The 22,699-nt window shown below is 49.5% G+C and overlaps 1 protein-coding gene across 2 annotated transcripts in view; it reads right to left on the bottom strand.

Moving 5' to 3' along the window:
- The window catches only part of Rftn1 (raftlin, lipid raft linker 1), a 196,310-nt gene that overhangs the window by 35,832 nt on the left and 137,779 nt on the right, over nucleotides 1-22,699 (bottom strand). For both annotated transcript variants that reach the window (XM_057752062.1, XM_057752061.1), the window contains exons 5-6: nucleotides 20,371-20,755; nucleotides 11,491-11,694 (exon numbers count right to left, since the gene is read on the bottom strand). In XM_057752062.1, coding sequence (XP_057608045.1) covers nucleotides 11,491-11,694; nucleotides 20,371-20,755 — 589 coding nt within the window. The remainder of the gene's footprint in view (nucleotides 1-11,490; nucleotides 11,695-20,370; nucleotides 20,756-22,699) is intronic.

Raw genomic sequence — 22,699 nt, 5'->3', positions numbered from 1 at the left:
CCTGCTGAAGCCCTAACCCTGGCCCAGTCTCCACTGCTGAGTCTCAATGCCCTGCTGAAGCCCTAACCCTGGCCCAGTCTCCACTGCTGAGTCTCAATGCCCTGCTGAAGCCCTAACCCTGGCCCAGTCTCCACTGCTGAGTCTCAATGCCCTGCTGAAGCCCTAACCCTGGCCCAGTCTCCACTGCCGAGTCTCAATAACCTGCTGAAGCCCTAACCTTAGCTCAGTCTCTGGAAGCGAAGACACCCCATGGTGCTTTACTTGTTCTTCCTACTCCCAGGTGGGAGAGCCAGCCAGGAAGAGAGCTCCAACTGGAAACAGAACTTGCTGGCTTTTGGGTCATAGGCTTCTAGCCTCAATAAATGGGAGGGGCACACAGATGTCTACTTATTGAAGCCACCTACCTTGTGGGCTTACAAACATACCCCCCACCAGGCCTTTATGTACATTCTGGGAATCTGGACTTAGGACCTCAAATTTGGTTAGCAAGAACTTAACCCACTAAACTTTCTGTAGCACCCTTTTTTAGTTTTTTTTTGTATTATATTGTTTTTAAGTAATTTTGCAAATAATGTTTATAGAGAAAAAGTCTTGAGAGCACTGATCATTGTTATGACAGACTAAGAGAAATAAGATGGGGTGTCAGGATGAGTCTTCTGGGGTAGCCACTTCAGACCTTGTTAAACTGCTCTCCAGGAAGTGGTGCAGCTAAAATTCAAACCAAATCAGTGTTCCTCTGTGGGTTCTAAACATTTTCTTTTCAAAATCTGCCAGTCTGATCAACAAAAGAAATAGACTTCTCAATATTTACTGGACATAAAGAATTAATATCTAGTTTCTGTTCTTTGTTATTGGAATTTTAGATTCTTTTAGATATTTATAAAATTTTTATAAATAAAAAATATTAAGTGTAGCCTTTTATTTATTTTTACTAATGCAAATAACTTTCTCCTATTGCTGTCCTTTTAATTTTATTTGTGGAAAACATGAAAGCTGCGGATTGTTATGTGTTGAGAGTTTCGAGTGCTTTTCTTTGTGACTGCTAGAAAAACTGGCACTTCCACTAATGCTAGCACGAGTCACAGCTTTCTGCTTTGCCCCTTCACTCTCTGGGACAAAGAAAACTAACATTATTATGATCTATCTTATTACAAAAGTCCCTTTTCAATAGTCACTGAAAAGTGCAAGTGCCTTCAGGGTCTTGCTGGGAAGTCAGCCTAGTCAAAATGGCAAGACTGGGTTCTGGAAGAGGCCCTGGTTCAAAAAATGGGGAGATGGGTAGAAGCAGACAGTTGAAGTCAACCACCTGTACATACTCCCCCACACACAGTCTCTCTCTCTCTCTCTCTCTCTCTCTCTCTCTCTCTCTCTCTCTCTCTCTCTCTCTCACACACACACACACACACACACAAACAAGCAAAACAGTCATCATAGAAAATTAGTGAAATGGCTACATTCTCTATTCTCCTAAAAATAGCAAGGAACTTAATCAGAGAATACTTAAGAATATTATGGAGAAAAACCACAGAGACAAAAGTACCACTTGGGCTAACTGTAAATGTTTAAAATTATTTGTGTGTCTATGTGTGCATGTATGTGTGTGGGTGACCACAGAAGCCAAAAGAGTGTGGGCCTTTGGTGCTTGAGTTACAGGCATTTGTGAGTCAGCTGATATGAGTGCCCAGACCCCAACACAGGTCCTCATGATACATCAATGACTGCTCCTGGCTGTGGAACCCTCTCTCCAGTCGCAAAGTTACAAAATACGTAAGATATCAAAGGTGGCCATGAGTGGTGGAATTAAGTATAACTTTATTTTCACACTCCCCCTTGTAAGACTAATAAAAGGTGTAAAATGAGTAAACAGATGATACAGAGGGAATAATTCCCCTTTCTCTTGCCTGTATGAATGGTCCCTGAAGGCAGAACTAGGCTCAGAATTTTAGAACGAATAGGGACAGAACACAACAGAACTCAGCTTCCTGAGTGAAGGACCTGCCCCTATTCTCCCCTCATTCTGACATCTGTTCCTGGCACTCCGGGGGCCTCATGGGCAGCAGAATACAGTCCCTGCAACCTTAGAGCTCATCGTGTGGCGGGAAGACAGACAGAATGTCAGAACTGAGACACAGAAATTTAAAGTGGAGCGAGGGAATGAGGTTGGCGGCCATGGGCGTGATGGTTTAGACCAGGGCTCCCATCGGTCAGGGCTTGCCTAGACCAGGTCAGCTGGTGGCTGTTAGGACATTAGCTTGATGACTGAGATGGAAAGAGCTGCACATTGTGGGTGACATTACTCTCTAGGAATCCTGCGTGTGACAATGCAGACCATGCTCTGAATATGCACTGTTCTTTGCTCTTAGCACAGATGCATGCTGAGTTCCTGCTATCTTGACTGCCTGTGATGGACTGTAACCTGTGACGGGAGCCAAATAAACCTTCGGATGCTTTGTCGGGTATCTTATTTCCTCAGCAGGAAAGGACATGAAGACAGATATGAACGGAATAAGCAAGCAGGTGGTGTGAATTTGTATGGTTTTTGAGTTCCTGACAGAAAGGGGACAGCCTGCAGGCAAACTCAGTGGTTTGGGGCAGCCAATGACAGATGAAGTGCAGAATCCCTAAGAAGAGACTTGGATTCAAGTGGCTGGGGGGGGGGAAATGAACAGTAATAAGACGTCTCCAGGATGATGGCAGGTGAGAAGCAGAGCCTGAACCCATATGTGGGGTTGAACCTGACCTCCTGTCTCCGTTACCACTCTGAAAGACGCATGGAGCAGGGCTGCCTCAGTGGATCCAGCAGGAGCCTGCTTATCAAAAGACTGGGAGTGAGCTTGGTGGGATCACAACAGGGCTCCAGCCATCCAGAAAACCCAATGGAATAAACCGCTACTCTTAAACCAGTGAGTTTGGGAATGCCTTGTTCCATGGCATTACCGTGGCAGTAAGTGATTAACAGTGCTCAACCTAGATGAAGTGAAACCAGTGTACTTTGCACAGCTTGGGGGCAGTCCTATCTTGGATGATAAAGATGCCCGGACAGCTGAATTGAATGATGGTTACCAGAGCGATTCCTGGAGTACCTGCAGCCTTGACAACACTCCACTTTCATTAAGTTCCCCAAGTGAGCCAACTGTACACTCGGACTTCCTATTTATTCCCCAGCCTGGGAATCAACCATGTGACAGCCTTGGCAAGCTTGGTTCTCTCTGGAGCTTTATGACAGCTGCCCCTGAGTGTTAGCTCACTGGTCTCCAAGGGACATGTGACACAGATGACCTACCAGGGAGTGGTGCCCTTTGGGTGAACAGCCTCGTGTAAACCTTGGGGCCCAGGACAAGCATGGTCCAAAGTCTGGCTCAGTTTTAAGTTCTCAGTAACACTCCCAGGGGAGAGCCCCTGCCACAGGAAAGCCACCTACCATGTTTAAAATAAAGCTTTCTGCGTCCCCATCTATGGGTGTTCAACAATGGCAGACACACAATAGTTCCTCAAAGGCCTTACAGAACAGTTCACAGCTCCTCTAGACCTCAAGAAAATGTCAGAAGTGGCCCTCTGACTCTACAGGGTCCATTTCTATGGAGTCAATCAACAGCATACAGGAAAACATGAAATTCTGTGTTGGACAGAACACCCCTTTTTGCAATTCTCTAAGCAATATGGCATAACAAACAATTTACTCAGCATCTACGCTGAATTAACTATTGTAAGTCATTCTGTGGTGATTTAAAGTACACAGGAGGCTATATGCAATCACTAAGCCATTTTATACAAGGGCATGAGTGTCTGCAAATCTCAACACCTGAGGAGTTTCCTGAGCTTTGGATATTGGGGGATACAGCCATTCAATGTCCAAAGCCTCGACCTACATCTTCTCAATGGAAAACACTCTAAATGCACCTGCTGAGCTGTAAGTACAAAATGTCCATTGCCACGTAAACCATAAGCTGGCCTTTAGTCCGCCAAGAGCGCAGCAAGACTGAGCTGAGACCCCCAACGTAGAGGGCAGGAACATGGTCCTTCCCACCATGTCTGGCTCCCGCCCCTTCCTCCCCAGCCACTGCCTGTCTCTAGACCCATGCCTGCTGCTCTGCTTTGCGACTCTGAGTATAGAAAGCTGAATTACCTACTTGCCTACAACAAAGCAATTTCAGAAGAGCTGTGAAAACCTGGTCATCTGTAACGGCAGACACCAAGGAAAGACAGACAGCCGGACTTGTAAGGAGTCGTTGCTCTGATGGGCTTGTCCCCTCTCCTCATTACCTCCACTGCCCAGCCTCCCTGAAGTGTGTGCCAACCTGGGTGTAAATAGGGTCCGTTTCAGAGTGAAGACTCCTGATGTGTAAAGGTTAAACCGGCCTCCGCCTACGGAAAACATTCTGCCATCACTGTGTTTTTTTTATTAAAGATGCTTCCCTATGGTGCACAAAAAGCTACGTGCCGGGGTATTACATAAATATTTGATGCTGGTCTTTTGGCAAAAGGCCACCTTAACATTCCAAGCTTGTGATTTACAAGAAGGACATGGGAAAAAAATCAGCCACACCATTTTGAGAGATAAATTCTAGGCTCAATTCTCTTCTGTAGACATTAAGTGTCAAGTTTACTTCCAAGCTCAGATTGTGGTACTGGCCGGTAAACTATCTGGAATGCATACCAGCCAAGTAGTCAAGCAGCTTATCTGATCTTTGCAGGTTTATAAACAAATGTTATTTGATTGCTCTTTGAACAAACCAAGGCAGGTCTCGACTATCTACACTAAAGTGGAGTGTCAAATTCTATCCATTTTCAGAGAATTTTCTATTGTTCACTGGATGCTTTATCTTGACTCCAGGAATAGCCCCAGCTAACTCTATAGCTAACTCAGTAACCACAACTGCACGGGTAGTCATACCATCATGTGACCTACTGCGAACATAATCACCGCTGAACAAAGCCCCATTACTTCTGCTGCCTTCTCTGACACCCTGAGTCCTTCCTGCTGCTTGGGCCTGCCCACCTTCCTGTGCTCACTCTTCTGACCTTTAGTGAAGGAATCACCCCTCTTTTGTCTGCAGGGATTAGCCTGCAAGCTCAATGCCTTGCCGCCAGGTGGGGAAGTATTTTAATCACTGTCCTGCTATAATGAAACACACCAACAAGAGCGCTTAGTGGAGAGGGCTCAAGGCTCCATTCGTCCCTGGGGAGAAGTCATAGTTGTAGGAACTTGTGGCAGATGCTCGCATTGCATCCATCCATAGTCAACAAGCAAAGAGCTATGGAGGTCTGCTCAGCTCGTTTTCTCTTCATTTTATACAGTCTAGGAAGGACCCTAACCCAGTGAATGGTATTTCGGCCTCAGTTAAGTTAATTGTGGCCCAGAGCCACATCTCCCAGGGGATTCTAGAAAAAACTCAAGATGACAAGTGAAAGGCTTGTGAGGCACCTGTTAGGCACGGGTCAGTTTCTCTCTAGATTCTCCAGAGGTCTGCGAGCCCATCATACTTTCAGCACGTAACCACCAAGGCCACCCAGTTAACAGCACCCACGTCACAACCATCTGCATCTCCAGCTCCAGGGAATTCCATGCCTCTGGCCTCTATAGGTGCCTGCGCTCATACATGTACACACACATATTCTTAAAATAAATCTTGTTTTTTTAAAATGATTTGTCTGTATTTATGTATATTGGCAATACAAACTACATCTGAAATGTAGTTTACTTCCAACATAAAGAAATCTTCACGGAGCCACTACAATGCACCAAATGGTGTCTGCGGGAACACCATCATCCATGGGTTAGGCTCACAAGATCCTCATGCTTTGTCGGCGTGAACTGCACCGTACTCTCTCTGCTTTGATGGTTCAGGGTGCAGGCCCTTGTGTAAGGGTCTGTAAGATATCTGTATAGAGTATTTATGACACATCGGCATTTTCTTTGGACGATATGTACTAAGTTTCGATGTGACATGTTCCCTAAAGGCTCAGTTGTTGAAGGTCTGATTGCTGTCTTCTGGGCTTCTGAAAGCAGCTGGGTTCCAGAGGCTGAGGCTTCGTCGATGGATGGATCCACCGATTACGTCATAACATGAGGCATCTCTAGGAGGTAGGGGAGGTTGAGGAGGTAGAGCCTAGTTGGAGGTAGGTGACTAGGGCCATGCCTATAAATGCAGATCGTGTCCCCAGACATTCTAAGCTGAACGAGGGGAACAGTTTTAGGTCATGATCTATGTAATGAGCCTGACCTCACAATAGCCCAGCAACCTCAGAGTGGTCAGCCACACACTGAGACCTCTAAAGTACAAGCTGCAACACATCTTTCCTGTTGATGCTGCTTTACATAGGGGTGTGACAGTGATGGAGAGCTAGCTACGGCAGTGTGCGTATTTCTAATGTGTGTGGCCCGCCAGCCCCAGGTGACTAGGGTTCACCATTGCTTTGAGTGGCTAATGTTTGCTTGTGACAGGGTTTCTCTGTGTAGCCCTGGCTGTTCTAGAACTGATTCTATAGACCAGGCTGAGCTCAAACTTAGAGTCCCACCTTCTGGGTGCTGGGTTAAAGTATGTGTGAAGTTAAATGAGGGGCTGAGAGGACAATTTCTACTTTTCCAGAGGACTGAGTTTGGCTTTTTTATTTGTGCTGACTGATCTTGGTCATCAACTTGACATCTGGAATCAGCTAAAACCCCAGCTATTGGGCACACCCGTGTGGCATTTTCTTAGTCAGGTTATTTGGATCAAGAAGGCTGATCCTAAATCCCAGCTACACCTCTTGGTGGCAGCCTGTCTGCCATGTGCCTGTTACTTTTGCTGGCAAGTTTATCTACGCTATTGTTGCAGCCTGCATTGAACTCAACTTCTTCAGAACACCAGGGACTGGAAACTAGCAGCTCTCCAGAAGTCTCCCAGGACTTGAGCCGGAGAGCAGGAAGGAGGAGACACCAGCCTCATAGACTGGACAAATGGGGAGACATCCAGCCAGCCAGCATCCTGGACAGAACAAGTAGTGACTTCTCTGTCTTCCTGCTGTGAAACGACCATTGTTGAGCTAAACTGACCAACTGACTGATCAGTTCTTCAGAGAAACCTGGCTAACGCAGACTGGGGTACAGCAAAGTTATCTAGAATCTCAAGATGATTTAATCTTTCAAAACCAGAGATGGGGGCTGGAAAGATGGCTCGGCTATGAGGAGTACTTGCTGTTCCTGCAGAGGAACTGGTTCTGATTCCTAGCTCCCCCGGTGGTTTATAGCCCTTTGTAACTCCAGTGCCAGGCGATCCTATGCCCTCTTCTAGGTTCCACAAGCACCAGGCATAGATGTGGTGGCCTCTATGCAGCAAAACACTCATACATATAAAATAAAATAAATCAATTTTAAAAAGCAGGAGGGATGCAGGAATAGAGACACACCCATTTAAAATGACCCTAGTCACTGGGCAGTGGCGCATGCCTTTAATCCTAGCACTCAGTAGGTAGAAACAGGCAGATCTCTGAATTTGAGGTCAGCCTGGTTTACAGAGTGAATTCTAGAACAACCAGGGCTACACAGAGAAACCCCATCTCCAAAACAAACAAACAAACAAACAAACAAACAAACAAACAAACAGATGAACCCTGTGTGGACAGAACACACGACCTAGAATATATTTGAGTCAAGTCTTCATTTAACCAGCATGTAAATTACCTTCAAATTTATAGGAAACAGTGACTAGAAAAACAGACAAGAAAGATACCAAGAGGTACTGTAGGCTCTTCCGTGGACACGAAGCTGTCTTCCCTTCTAGCAGCAGGCAGGGGGATAAAAAAGTTCTTCAGGCAAAAGTGCAGACGCAGTTGCCCTGGCCAGTGCATTGCTGGACTGGATTCTGGCTCCAATAATCAGCAAGTACAGCTATTTTTGAAACAAAGGGACTAATGACTGCCAGGGCAGGAGAGGGCAAGGATAGGATAGGGATGGGCAGAACACAGGCCATGGAGGAGAAGAGGGGGAGATGCAGAGAGAATGCCAGGGGTTACAGGAGGAAATCACCAGAAACAAGCAAGAAATGCAGGGCCGTGACAGCAAAGTGAGTTCCAAGAGTAGTGATGGCCCGGCGCCAGGGCCTACTGAGAGTGACAGGGACACGGCAGGCTCAGAGTCACAGAGAAGACATCAGCTACCTGAGTGTCTTTATGTTTAAATGTCCAGCTATCCCCTGACCTTGCCCTTGGCTCCTAGAAACCACTCAACTCGCCAGGCAGCCAGCTCAGCACAAGGCTGTCCCTTTTCACCCTTCTAGAAACAGGCTCATTGGCTGGAGAGCCCCAGTGGCCCGCCTGCACTGCAAGGTAGCCCTGGGCTTCATGCCTGCCCTTCTCTCTGGTGACTTTAGGGCCCTCCTCTCTCCACCCCAAGTGCCACCCAGACTGCATTTGGTAGGACAGTTTCCCACCAAGATGCCTGCCATGTCCCAGTCCTCTCCTGTTTTCTTCCTTCTTCCCACTCCCTCGACACTTCCCAGCCGGAAGAACTCCCGTTTCCCCAGCCAGTCCACAAAGACAACAGTCCCCAGCTCACAGGGCTGCTTCTAGAACCAGAAGCTGTTACAGGGAAAGGGCCATCACCCTCACATTTCCTCCCCTGCCATGTGCCCATGGGACTGGAGTTAGGCGGGTCCCTAACAGGCAGGTAGGACAGGTCACAAATAATAATAATAAAGATAGCACATGTTCCTTTTCCCTACACCCCTGACCTCAGCCAAAGACCCGGCTTACTTGCCCTGCCCCCAGCCTCACAACATCAAGGCCACATAAGGTCATGCTTACCTCTAAGTTGTGGGCTCATCACAACTTTGTCTTTGTTTAAACTGACCAGCCTTAAACAAGGGGATGAGGACATCTCACTGGCCATCAAAACCCCAGTCTTCAAGGAGTCTAGATTGGGTTTCTGCTCTGCAGAGGGTCTTCCTGTGGGCTTTGCCCTGTGTGCTTCTTCCTCTATCAGCAGAAGCTCCCCCTGCTCTTTTCAAACTGTTAATTCTGTCGGCTACATGGGAGATCTTTCCTGCTGTGTGTGTCCTTAAATTCCTGTTGTGTCCTTAAATTCCTACCTTTTAATTCTCTAAGTGAACCAGAATATGAACCCAATTAAGACTCCTGGGTGGCATCATGCCCATTTGGATATTAATAAAAAACCCAGACAGGAACCCAAATTTTGGCGTTGAATGAAGCCTTCATATCCTGAGAGGTAAAAATAGATGTGGAGCCACTGAGTGTCTCCACTGAGGCCGGACCTTGTTTGCAGGACAAAGCTTTTACTAATTTTATAGCTCCGTGGAAAATATTTTTGAACAGAATTGTAAATACCCATTTAGAAGTCATGACAGATTGGCTTTCCCCCCGCCAGGTTATTGGCAAGGATGCTCAGCAAGTCTTTTCTTTTTAATTCTGGGAAAAGGTCAGGTGCCTGTTTCTTCCCTGGCCCGTGGAGACCTTCATTCTTAGAGCAGAGTCAGCCTCATCACTAAGCCACCAAGGCCACCCTACCCCTCTGTGCACAGAAGGCACAGGTGAAAGGCAGGTTTCAAGCCTGAGTTTCCTGCCAGTGAGTACGGCCCCAGGCGTTCACAGCACTGCCGGGCAGCCTCCACTGCAGCGGTGTGGGTTGCAGGGACTGTGGTCACAGGGCACACTTGACAATTTGTCTTCAAAGACGGAAAACTCTCCTTTGATGCAACTAAAGCCAAGGGAGGCAGTGACAGCATTTTGCAAGTGGGAGGCCAACCTAAAGCCCCGGCAAATCCCTGTGCTCTGTGATACAGGCTTGGCGAGCCGGGTGAGGGAAGAGCTGAGAGGCGGGCTCAGCTTTCATCTTTCAAGCCATCATTAGGACACAATCAGCAGCTCTGGGAGCCTGCACGGTGTTCTCTCTTGGGCTCAGATGATGGGGCCAAAGACAATCCTTTTGATACCCGAGTTTTGCTAAGAAAAGAAAAACAGTTACCCAGCAGCTCCTAAGCAGCTGCTACCAGCTGTGCATCTTTCAGATGTTAGTACAATTAGTCAGAGGTTTGCTGAGGAGAAATGGAAAGCTTGCCTGCTCGCCCAGACAACAGAAAAGAACAGCTATTGAGCCAATCTAAGTGCCAGGGTCCCTACAAAAGCAGGAGTTGAGGGGTCCTCTCTGGCATCCCCAGGACTGATAAACTGGACTGGGAACACATACTTCACGTACCTCCTGCTACTGGTGTCACCGTGCCCCTCCAAACAGCCGTGACAACCCCTGCCTTCAGTGGACACTGGAGCCAACAAGAGGGCTTCTTGCATACCAAGGGGTTACTAGATCTGCTGCTGGGGTATGGAAGTTACCAACATGTGTCCTTAAAACTGCGTTCTTAAATCACATAGCTATTCAAATATAAATGAATGAAAGTGAAATAAATTGAAAAATTCAGTTTCTAGGTCATAGGTGCCCAAGACGGCTGGTGGCTGGGGATGGAACAATCCAGAACATTCTACCATCAGAGAAAGTTCTACTGGGCAGCATTTTCTAGATGCTTTCCTAGGTCACTCAGTCATTTAATGTCATTCTCTTGTTCACCATCTGCTGCTGCTATAATAACCTGTTGACAGTATCACTGATAGTCACAAAGGAATGGCAGGGACCCCGCATCCAAAATTAAGACTTGCCTGAGCCCACACATTCAGAACAACACAATCTCTATCCTAAGAATGCTTGTTTGGCTCTGCACAAATAACAAAGGATGCAGACTCCACTCCTGGCCCTGCTAATGCCCGAGAAGCTACATGCCATCACACCTGCCGTCAGAAGCCCGACAGGTTCTGCGGGGATCTACAAGTTCTGTGCTCCATCTCACTTTCTTAGGAGTCCTGTGGACTCACAACCCTCAGGACATACGCACGCTGGCAGGCTAGCCAGCCCCACACTCCAAACTGCTTCCTTGTCTCTGAAAGTGACTCCATTCACCACCATGTTAACCCCAAACCTTTCTAGGCTCAAAACCCTTTAGCGCTGTGGACAGACTTTCCCTCTGCCTCCAAAGTTGACATCACGGGTGCTATTCCACTCACAAAGCCCCAATGATGAGCCCACTTCTGGGGCACAGTACTGAGCACTTGAGATTCAGGAGGCTTGTGCCCCAGTGCAGCTACTGGGGCCAGGCGCTGCCACCATTGCCTGCCATCTGCTCCACGGTGCTGTTGTTGCTACCTCAGACTAAATGGTGTCTACAGACAGCTGGCACTTCTGGAGGGCCATGATCTGAGGGGGGCAATTAACAGTTCCAGGCAGTCATACCTTCAAAAGCCATGAAGATACAGGTTACCATCAGTGAGGCAAAACCATGACCTTCACCTGAGAGGACACCAGGTCACTTTATGAGATCTGTTTGAGATATGTTAATCAGAAATCAAACGCTGGCTGTGTGTGCATTAACCATGCAGTTTTTCTGGTGGAAGGTGATGGAAAGGGGAGGGTCACAGGACTAGAATGGGCTGTGGGGCAGTCCGTACCGTTGGCCATGCCAAGGTGGAAGATGGCGTTCACCAGCACACCACCTTTTCGGAAGTGATCATTCATGTGCTCCAGCCAGCTGGCATCCAGACTGTTCACTGTCCGGCCGTTCCTGGAGACCTGGAGGGGGATGGTGACAGGATAGTACTGCCGACACTTCTGCGGGCCCTTCGGTCTGTTGAAAAAGGCGAAGATCTCCATTTCTGTGGGGATTTGTAAAAAGGAAGGAGAAGGGAAAAGTTAGCCCACAGCACGAATCTGCTAAACTGGGTTCAGTGGCATCATCTCCCCGGAGCCTGAGAAATGGCAGCAGCTGTGAATCCTTGGTGCCACACTCCTGCCAGATAATAAAACTCCATTCCTAGCAGCAACTGAAGTTGCTCCAAGGGACAAGGAACTCAAAAGCGCGCTTGGATGGAGGCTGTGGTGTGTTTTGTTTTGAGATGGGGTTTCATGCGGCCCAGGCTAAACTCAAACTGATTATGCTATGCTCAGTTTCGGTGGTTCTGGAGACTGAACCCACCTTATGCATTTGAGTGGGACTAGGTTCTGAACACGGGATATAATAGATGACTGCTATTGGAATTAATTTGCATTGTTAAGCATCTGGAAGTATATTTCTAGAAATGCGTACATAAGTGTTTGCAAAGTAAATGTAATAGTTGTAAAAACAAAAAAACAAAAAAAAAAAAAAAAAAAAGGAGATTCACAAAAAGAAAACCACTTCTCTAATTCCAGGAAGCTTTTAACATCCCTGAACTTGATATTTATAAACTGCAGGAGAGTTTCCTGGGGCCAAACCCATAATACTCAATCAAGTACATCAAGTACATTGATATGTAAAAATAAACATGTTCCAGTAAATGGGGTTCCTGCCTAGAATAGCGGGTCAGCTCAATCAGCCAGGCAGGCCCTGGGTGTGAAGCTAGGAGCTCTCCGCTCTTTCATTTGTAGCCCAGAAATCAATAATCACCACCACCACCCCTGGCCACTGATTTGCTCCTGCTGTTCACGCTGCCGGCCACGGTTAGCGGGAACTGCTGCCAGGAGCAAATACCTGGAATTTCAATCTTCGCTGGAGAGCCAATTTCTGTACCATTCATTTACCCAGGCGATCAGAGCTGGCCCAGCTTAGAAGGCTTTACTTCCACAGGCTGGCTGGGAATATGCACTGGTTGCCAAAGACATCATTTGAGGCGATATGAAAATCCTGCCACCTCTCAAACAGAAAGCATAAAGGCCACAAAGAACGGTTGGCATTAGGGAGAAGGACAAATCATGTGTGTGCTCCCGACAGGGAACGCCTGCACTACTCCGGGATGTAGGCTCCCACGCTTCAGGACTGTAACACTTGGGTGGTATCTAAGTACTAGCGTGTGTGTGTGTGTGAGCATGTGTGAGTGTGTGTGTGTGAGCAAGTGTGTGTGTGAGCGCGTGTGTGAGAGCATGTGTGTGTGTGTGAGCGCGTGTGTGAGAGCATGTGTGTGAACGTGTGTGTGTGAGCGTGTGTGTGAACGTGTGTGTGTGTGAGCGTGTGTGTGTGTCCTTTGCTCCTTTTTGCCAATTGCCTCGAGATGCCGTCACTGGCTAAGCTTGTCAGTTGGGTTAGACTGCATGACCAGCAAACTCCCAGACTCTGCCCGTTCGACCCTGCAATGGTGCTTTACACGCATGCCTAGCCATACCTGGCTTTTTACTTGGATTCTAGGGACCAAACTCAAGTTGCATGCTTGTACAGCAAGTACTCTTATCCAGGGGTCCAACTCCACATACACAGATTATTTTTTTAAACTGGCTAATTTTCCTTCATTTAAATAAAAGGATTTAACAAGAGAGTTTTCTTCTTGACCACAGAGGTAAACCATTCCTGCTTGCTCTACTGCCATGCAGGGCAAGAAGGTAAGAGCAGCAAACACATTCATCCCTGTGACCCCTGAAAAGTTTATCATGTAGGAGACTCATTCTAGAACAAAGGAAATCCCCCCCCCCTCTAGTCAAGCACTTGTATGGTCCCTAAGTCATAAAACTGCTGTTATAAACAGCTGAACTGACTGAGAGTTTCATCAAGCTATTCCATCCAACAGAGATGTGCCTAGCTTTGGAAACTGCCATTTGATTGTATACAACTACCAAGCCAACTACCTTTTCAGTCCACCTGCCTGACCCAAGATGCCGTAACTGTACCAGAAATTAGGTCCTGGTGCATGCAGATCCAAATCATTAGACTATGCCGTGATGGTGGGAGGCAGCTGGAGATGTGGAAACGACCAGGGATTGAGGATAGGGCAGGAATAAGCTGGGTGACTAGGTGTCTTCAATAAAGGCTGCTAAGAAGAACCCCATCTGAACCTCTGATATTATTGTAATATATCTCATATTTTCACAGGTTGTTTGAACTTAACAGAGAAGCTAGCTCTTGAGGTGGGTCTGCCTGTCCCTGTTTCACACCAAAGCATGCCTGTGTCAAGTGTCCTCCAAGAACATTGTCTGGGAATGGGCTCTCCTCCCAACTTAGTGACAGAGAGGAAAGAACAGCAATACAGCTCAAGAGTGAAAACACTGTGCTGGAGAGAAGCCAGAATGCAACTTTATCAGATGTTACTGTTGTTTATCCCAATACAGGAAAATGTCCGCAACAGGAGTGAGGGCCAGTTCAGCCATGGGGAGGAAGCTCGGTTGGGACTCTGGCTGCGTGACTCAACTTCCTCCACTGATTTCTGCTTGATGGTGTAAGCATTTGGCCTAATGGTGTTTTGCTGTCCGTCTGTCTGTCTGTCTGTCTGTCTGTCTGTCTACCTACCACCTATTTGTGTGTGTGTGTTATTATTTTGGCTTGCTGTATACTTAGTAATTCACTCATTCAAAACCCCCAAAATTGGCTATCACTGCACATTCTGCACACCCTACAGGACAAGGAGTACTGAGACAGAGAGACAGAGAGAGAGAGAGAGAGAGAAAGAGAGAGAGAGAGAGAGAGAGAGGAGGAGGATGGAAAGTAGATGAAATAAATGAAGGCCGTATTAAAGAGCAGGTTAGCACACGGCAGCTGGGGCCTCATCAGGGACCCAGGGTCACTGGCAGACCTCACCTCAGGTGCATCCATTAGGGACAAAACAACTGAGACACCCATCTGCTTGGACTGAAAGTCAAGTGAAACACTACTGGCCAGAACTGCCCGCAGGTTTAGTCCACAAAACAGGCCCTATAGGTGGTTACAGTTAAGCACAAATGCAGTCTGAGCAAGAACTCAGAGCTGCTGCATTGGGAGAAGTGAGAATTTGGTTGAAGTTACACCTGCTAGTTCTTGAACACACAGAAGGGCCATCCCCACTCACATGGTGCAATAAAAACACCACACTTCCCAATGCATAATGAAACAGAAAAGGAACAAGGCTGAAATGAGAAGAGAGAAGGCTGGGGTGGTGGAGGAGGGAGGGGGGAATGCCAGACAAGGCAGCATCTAGGCTCTCCAGGCTCCATCCTTCCCAGGAGGCTCCATCCTTCCCAGGAGGCTCCATCCCCCCCAGGAGGCTCCATCCCCCCCAGGAGGCTCCATCCCCCCCAGGAGGCTCCATCCTCCCCCAGAAGGCTCCATCCCCCCCCCAGGAGGCTCCATCTCCCCCAGGAGGCTCCATTCTCAGCAGGAGGCTCCATCCCCCCCCCAGGAAGCTCCATCCATCCCCCCCAGAAGGCTCCATCCTCACCAGGAGGCTCCATCCCCCCACCAGGAGGCTCCATCCCTCCCAGGAGGTTCCACCCCCCCAGGAGGCTCCATCCTCCCCAGGAGGCTCCCCCCCAGGAGGCTCCATCCCCCCCAGGCTCCATCCCTCCCAGGAGGTTCCACCCCCACCCCAGGAGGCTCCATCCTCCTCAGGAGGCTCCCCCACAGGAGGCTCCATCCTCCCCAGGAGCTCCATCCCTCCCAGGAGGTTCCACCCCCCCAGGAGGCTCCATCCTCCCTAGGAGGCTCCTCCCCCCCAGGAGGCTCCATCCCCCACAGGAGGTTCCTTCCCCCCAGGAGGCTCCATCCCCCCCAAGAGGCTCTATCCTCCCCAGGAGGTTCCAACCCTCCAGGAGGCTCCACCCCCTCCAGGAGGCTCCATCCCCCCCCCCCCCCGCCAGGAGGCAGGACTAAAGCTAGAGACATACATTTTTTTCAGGAAGGAAAGGGAGATGCTGCGTGAGGAGCCCAAGAAGTGCAGTGATGATACTGGGAGAGACCTGATCTCAGACACACAACCCTTTCAGTCAGCTCCTCCATTCACATGGAAACCAACCAAGAGAAACTGTCCAAAAATGATGTGCTGTCAAGTTCTCATGTCCCCCAAACTCCAGTCCACTTCTTAAGTGAGCAGGGACCGGATTCTGAAGAGGAGCCTCGGGTTTGCTTAAATTTCCTTACCTGCTCTATAAGTCTACCCTGACCTCAGCTGGAGCGTTTTCCAGATGTGGGAGAATCCCAAAGGAAGGCCTGTTTCTGAGAATGACTGAAGGACCAGGCTAGCAGAGAGTCCGGAGAGCATCAGACTGTCTGTCCTCCTTCCCTGCGGGGCCTCGTCACACCTCAGTTAGGATTCTTACGCGCACCAAAGTCCCTGTGCCATGGTTGTTGCCTCACATGCTTGAGATTGACCTGAGCAGGATAAATGAAGGACACGGAGAGCCCGGCTGGGACTGGCCAATCACAGGCTGATGGTCCTTGCCTGTCTGTAGGGAAGCAGGCAAAGGAAAGGCTTGCAGTTCTGAGTCCCACCCCGGGGCTTGAGTGCTGAGCTCTATAGTTCAGACGGAAACCTGCAGCTTGCTAGTCTGCAGTTACGGAACCAGAGAGCTGGAATACGTCAATGAGCCACACGGGCTGGTTGGATTTCAGCTTCCAAGGAGAGTTCTAGTTTGGAAGAAACAGAATTGAGAACTGAATCTGAATTGTGGTCATCAAAAGCCCGACTTGGGGGAGCCAGCTGAACTGGAAGAATCAGACTTAGCTGGGTGGGAACTGCAGGTGGCTCAGGTCATGGGCTGGGGGGGCGGGGAACTGAGATGAAAACCTTCTCTTACGGTAAGGCTCTTGGTGCTGTGGTGGGAATATGCCACCAAGGCTGCTACTCAGCCATGGGTGCCAGCACAGGCCACCTGACACGACAGCAAAGGACACAGAGCAAAGTGCATTACCAGTCAATGGTAATGAAGTCACACATGCTGAAGGAGACCCAGACACAGGTACCACCAAGGTGTGACCCTCCCACCACACCTAACTCTCAACGTCCGCAGGAAGTTCTGTGCCTAACAGAATCAGGTGCATCACTCAGAATCCCAGCAGTGAGTGGTAGAACCCAGAAGCTTTCAAACCTCTCAAGCAATGGGCTCATGCCCAAATCTAGTAAGTGGTTAACATACTAGAACACAAAGTAGAAGCTGCTGACCACAGTTGGGGACATCAGGAGGAGTGCCTAGAAGGCCACTGAAAAGAGCCCTCTCAGTTAGAAAGGCGACTGACACCCCACCCCCGCTCTGACTGGCATCTCACTCCCAATCTGGCTGGCACACCCAGACGGTTCTTGCTTCTTGAGCAAAGGTGTTGCTAGGGGTACTTGGGTTGTATTTCACAGGGATCTCATAACAACAGGAAGTTCCCAGATGAGAAATACAAGTCAATGAGCAAGAAGAACAAGAAGTGTATGGCTCCTGGACCACAACGCAGGGATGGGGTCAGCCTACCTGCTCTCCCTATGACTCCTGGACCACAATGCAGGGATGGGTCAGCTCACCAGCTTGCCCTATAACTCCTGGACCATGATGTATGGATGGGTCAGTTCACCTGCTCTTCCTACAGCTCGTGAAAGTCCACTGTGAACTGTCCCTGACTGGATCCACTCCTAACTGACTCCTACATAGGAAGCAATTAACAGAGGAGGGGGAGGTACCGGGAGGGGGCATCGAAATTCTTTCTGAATTGTCTTGCTGTAGTTGCCCACCTGGCAGAAACCCTTAGAGGGGTGGGGGTGGACTGACAGAAGGCAAAAGGAAAGCTGAGGAGGGTATGGGATGGCAGGCTGGTGCTGGGTGCTGCGTGGATGTTTCCAAGACAGGACAGTGAACATAGGCCTCAGGGAAGAAATTAGCTAAACTCCACAGGAAAAGGTTCAGGAGAGAAGCTGGGGTCAGGCAAGGGCTATGACCTCTGGAGAAAGGGTCCTCGGTGTCCAGCCTTCAGGAAGGGAACTTGCCTTATCTACAGCATGGGCGTCACAGTAGCCATCTCCTGTCACAGTTGTGGTGAGGAGCGATTGAGACAACACATGGGAAAACTGGACCAGTGCCCTCCGCTAGTAACTCGTGTTTATCAACTAACAGAATAAGCCAGCGAGGGGACAAGACGGTCTGTGAGCTGTTTGCAAGGCAGGGCCCGGGCTGTATGTGCAGCGGGAGGTAACTGCTTATCCGGGGAGCAGGGCCCCGGGCTGTATGTGCAGCTGGAAGTAGCTGCCTATCTGGGGACTAAAATGGGCTTTGAGGCCCAAGCATTTGCCTCTCATCGGTAGGAAATCCCACTCCCACTCACAGTTGGGCTGAGGCCTCTGTGATGCATTAACCTGCCACTTCCCAAAGGGTCTGAGGCTGCAGGAGAGGACACAGCCCTGAGGATGCAGGAGAGGACACGGTCCTGAGGATGCAGGAGAGGACACGGCCTTGAGGATGCAGGCGAGAACACAGTCCTGAGGCTGCAGGAGAGGACACAGCCCTAAGGATGCAGGAAAGGGCATGGCTCTGAGGATGCAGGAGAGGACACGGTCCTGAGGATGCAAGAGAGGACACAGTCATGAGGATGCAGGAGAGGACAAAGCCCTGGGGCTGCAGGAGAGGACACGGTCCTGAGGATGCAGGAGAGGACACGGTCCTGAGGATGCAGGAGAGGACACAGCCCTGAGGCTGCAGGAGAGGACACGGTCCTGGGGGGCTGCAGGAGAGGACACGGCCCTGAGGATGTAGGAGAAGCTGAAGGAGAGGACACGGCCCTGAGGATGCAGGAGAGGAGGATGCAGGAGAGGACACAGCCCTGGGGCTGCAGGCCATGCACTCTGGCTGTGAGGGAGAGGTTCCCATACTCAGCCATAGGAAATCCTGGTCGCAGAGGGAGGCAAGGAGCCACAGGAAGAATCAGGGCACTGGACATCTGAGAAGGGTCTTAGGAGAGGCCTCCCAGGGTCAAGGGTTGACCTTAGAAAGCAAAGAGACTTGGGGTCTAGGACAAAGGTGGGTTCCATGACACAGGGATCTCTGCACTCCTGACAGACTCTCAGGATCCATGGCCTCCTTTCTCCTTAAGGTCAGATTCTGTGAGGGTGACACCGTGGAGCCAGGGCCCTGAATAGCAGCTTAGGCAGGGAAGTCCTTAGTACCAAGCACACATTGAGCCTTTAAAGGAAGCTACAGTCCCTTTATAGAACAAGGTAGGACATGTGTCCGGACCTAGATAGAAGGTGTGCACAGACACTGGCTTCTTACCCATGGTGCTGCTTTTCTTACATGGCTTCCATCCCTTGCTCCTGGGGTTCATGCCTGACCTGTGCCCTCATGTTCCTCATGGTTCCATAGACACCGTTCCTCCTTCCCAGAATTCAGCACGCACAGTCCCCAGCCCCGTGGAGTTTCTCAGGAGCTTTGCATGGGATCTAAGTATGAGCTACCATCAGGGTGGAATGAAAAATCGTATGAACAGCTCTTACCAAGGAGCAAGGTCTTAACTGAATGATAGCTCCACTACATCTCAGAATTGAGGCACCCCAGTCTCTCCTTTGGAGTGACGCTGCAATTAGATCTCGGAACTGACTGTCTAGTAATTTTCTTCTCAAGAAGTTCTGATGTGGTCAAAGAAACCATTTCCCTACTCTCCACACACCCTTATCACTTGCAAGAGGCCAACTTCAAGCACTAGTTAGTACAGCAGCAATGATCACTGGAGACACGGTACAGAAAGGTCTAAGCAGATGCCCTCATGAGGCTCTGTGTGTATTCTATTATCAGACAACTCACGGCCACCTCCCAAAAGCCAAAGAGACCCCATTGCTAGCATAAGGACCTCACTCAATGGATGTGGCTTCCAGCCAAAAGTAGAGAACTGAGACTATGAAAACCACCGAAGGCTTCAGGAAATCTTACCACCCTATCGTATTACACAGGGAAGACCCAGCAGACAGGTGTCAAGGATGGTTTCAACCCCGCCTGTGGTCCCATGCTAGGTGTGCCATCTCCCAGTTGCAAGTGGTAAGTCCTGAATCATAAGACCGGCACAGGAAGTACTAATAAATGTTGGCTATTACACCTGTGCTGTTACATGATGTCATCAATGCAACGGCCATTACCACCGACAAAGAAATCCCAGACTGGTAGCCTCTGTCTGATGGAGCATTTTCTCCATGGTGCCCATCTGTCAACTGGATACACTCCCTGCAATCTGGATGTTTGCATCCTAGCAAGCAGCACACCACTCTTGCATGGTGTGCCCTCCACAGCTTTCATGCACTCTTGTTTTAGGCAGACATTCAGAAGTGGAATGTCCAAGCTCATTGGAGAGTGGCCCACAAATGCTGCCTCTGTGAGGGCGGAGAAGTACCTGGCACATGGCAGCATGGCATGAGACTATTTCATGTAAACCACTTTGGGAGTCCCTGTAAGGCACTCTCACGGGCTTTGTTCCTCCCATGATCCACAACTGCTGCAGGGAAATAAGCAGCTATGCAGCCCAGATAGACTTTCTCTTGTTCAACGGACTGCTGTGTCTACATAGTAGTGCAACTTCTCTCTCCCTAGGCTCTGGGAAGGACTAAAAAGCCCTTGGTCTGTTGATGCAGGTCAAAACTCCTGGCGCTGACACTTACTCCTTGAGAGCAGATCTTCATGTCCCTTTGAGGGGTCACTGTCTGGTCCATCCAGTGCTGGGCTCAACTCCCGCAGAGGAAACTCATCAGCCTCTGTCTCTTCTGAGGGAGTGGGAATGCCAGGCTGCTGGGCACTAGGCACCTCCCCTGTGGAGCCTGGGCTGGGCTCTGGTCTTTGGTTCACTCTGGCAGTGGCGGCATCCATATCCTTTGGGGTATCGTTTTCTAAGGATGCATGGTCCCCAAAGGTGTGTTTCCCATCCCTGGCATCCACAGCACTGTTGGCAACAGGAACTGATCGGCTGCTGCCTGTGGAGTTCGCAGAGGACTGGTACTGAGGCACCGCACCAACGAACTTCAAGCCCCGACTTGCAGCTTCCTGTACCTGGAGGACAAAGGAAAAGAAGGAAGTGTTGTAAATAGGACACGGGCATGGCCAGGCACTAGGTCTCTGCGCATTCCTAGTGTAAACACAAGGACCACCAGGCTGCAGAGGCCTGGACGGGTAAGTCGTGCTGGTGGGTCACTGTTGGAAAACTTAAGCGTTGTTGGATTCTTTGTTGTGTTTCTCGAGAAAGGGTTTCTCTGTGTAGCTTTGGAACCTGTCCTGGAACTTGCTCTGTAGACCAGGCTGACTTGAACTCACAGAGATCTGTCTGCCTCTGCCTCCTGAGTGCTGGGATTAAAAATGTGCACCACCACCACCTGACAAGCATTTGGTTATGGAAGCATGTGCTGTGTGTGTGTGTGCGTGCCTGTACACATGCACGTGTACATGCCATGTTACAGATAGCTGTGAGCTGCCTGATAGAGACAGATGCTGGGATCTGAACACTCAGGTTCTCTGCAAGAGCAGCAAGTGGTCTTTCTGCTCAGCCATCTCTACCCTTATGTTTTTATTTCTGAGACAGCGTGCCACTGTGTAGTATTGGCTGGCCTTGGTCTAAAGTTCCTCCTGAGCATGCTTCCCCAGAGCTGGCATTATAGGAAGGAGCCACCGATTCCTTTTTGGTGTATTTGTATGACATATGGGTACACATGTGTGCATGTGAGTATAGAGGCCAGAGGTCAATATCAAAAGTCTTTCCTTAGCTGCTCTCCATATTTATTTTTTGAAACTCATCTGCTCGTCTAGGCTCCAGGGATCCACAGCTCCAGACACCCCCGTCTCTCCCCAGCACCCCAGCAGTAGACCTGTAGCATGAGTTCTGTGGATCCAAACCCAGGTCCTCATGTTTTTGTGGAAGGCACGTTACCAGCTGATCAGCTCCCAGAACCTTTTACTTTAATTTTGTACGAGGCTGGGAAGGGGATCTGAGAGAATGAGCTCAGACAAAGAGAAGTGGAAAGAGGAAGTCCTGCGGCAAGTCATACTTTCTACTCCATCACCGGCTTCCTGCCTACAAGGCTAGAGGACAAACTGCAGGGCCACACAGCATCCTCTCGCTGCCTGGGGGCAGCACACGCTCCAAAGAGCCTCCATTGTAGACGGTAGTTTAGGCAGAGGCCTAAGGTGGGGAATCTCATGGGCATCCTTCCCAGTGCTGCTTTCTTGGGTCTGAAGGAAGCCACGGCACCCCCAGACCATCTCTGACCCATAACTAGAAGCGGGCCATTGACTCCCCAAGCCCCAATATGCACCCGTTCACGTAAGGAACCAGCAGCTATTTCCCTAACTCCCAGAGCCCAAAGGAGGTGTCTTGTGACATAGGACCTCTCCATGGAAATGGCCCCAAGCAGCTGAATTTAGTAGGAAGAACACCAAAAGAAAAACTGAAAGTAACAGTAACGAAACCAGGCAAATCAGCCCAAAGTAGAAGGGGGACTTCCAGAGAGCCCCCCAGCAAGGATGCTTAAGCTGTGTGACCAATGAACAAGGAGGATGGCCTGGGAGCCACTGAGGTGTTAGTCTATGACCGCTAAGTGGACCATCTCAGAAACTGAGGTTCTGCAGCCATCAGCTATCATGAAAAATCAGAAAAAAGTTCCAGCATGGGGATACTGGAGGAGTGACCTCCGAGCCCTCCTCATCCCAACTCTCCTGGGTTACCTGGGGTCATCTTGTTGCACACAGAAAAGTCTAGAAAAACTTCTACTGCAGTTGCAGGCGTACACTCCAGTTTTCTGGGGTTTTGTTTTGAATAAACTGTAGCCTGTGCCAGACAGAGCAGTAACAGTAGTGGACCTACTGTTGGGCCTGCCGTGTGCTGCACCCTGCAGTGGCGACTACACGGCTGTTTGGTTTCATCGTAGTCTCCATTTTAGACGAGGAAAACGAGGCTGAGGGGTGGAGCGTCGTAAGTGTGCAGTGGAGAGCCAGAGTTCAAAG

The sequence above is a fragment of the Chionomys nivalis genome, chromosome 19, assembly GCF_950005125.1.
Source record: "Chionomys nivalis chromosome 19, mChiNiv1.1, whole genome shotgun sequence".
NCBI lineage: Eukaryota > Metazoa > Chordata > Mammalia > Rodentia > Cricetidae > Chionomys > Chionomys nivalis.
The sequence above is the reverse complement of the archived record's forward strand: the minus strand, read 5'-3'. Positions and strand labels throughout refer to the sequence as shown.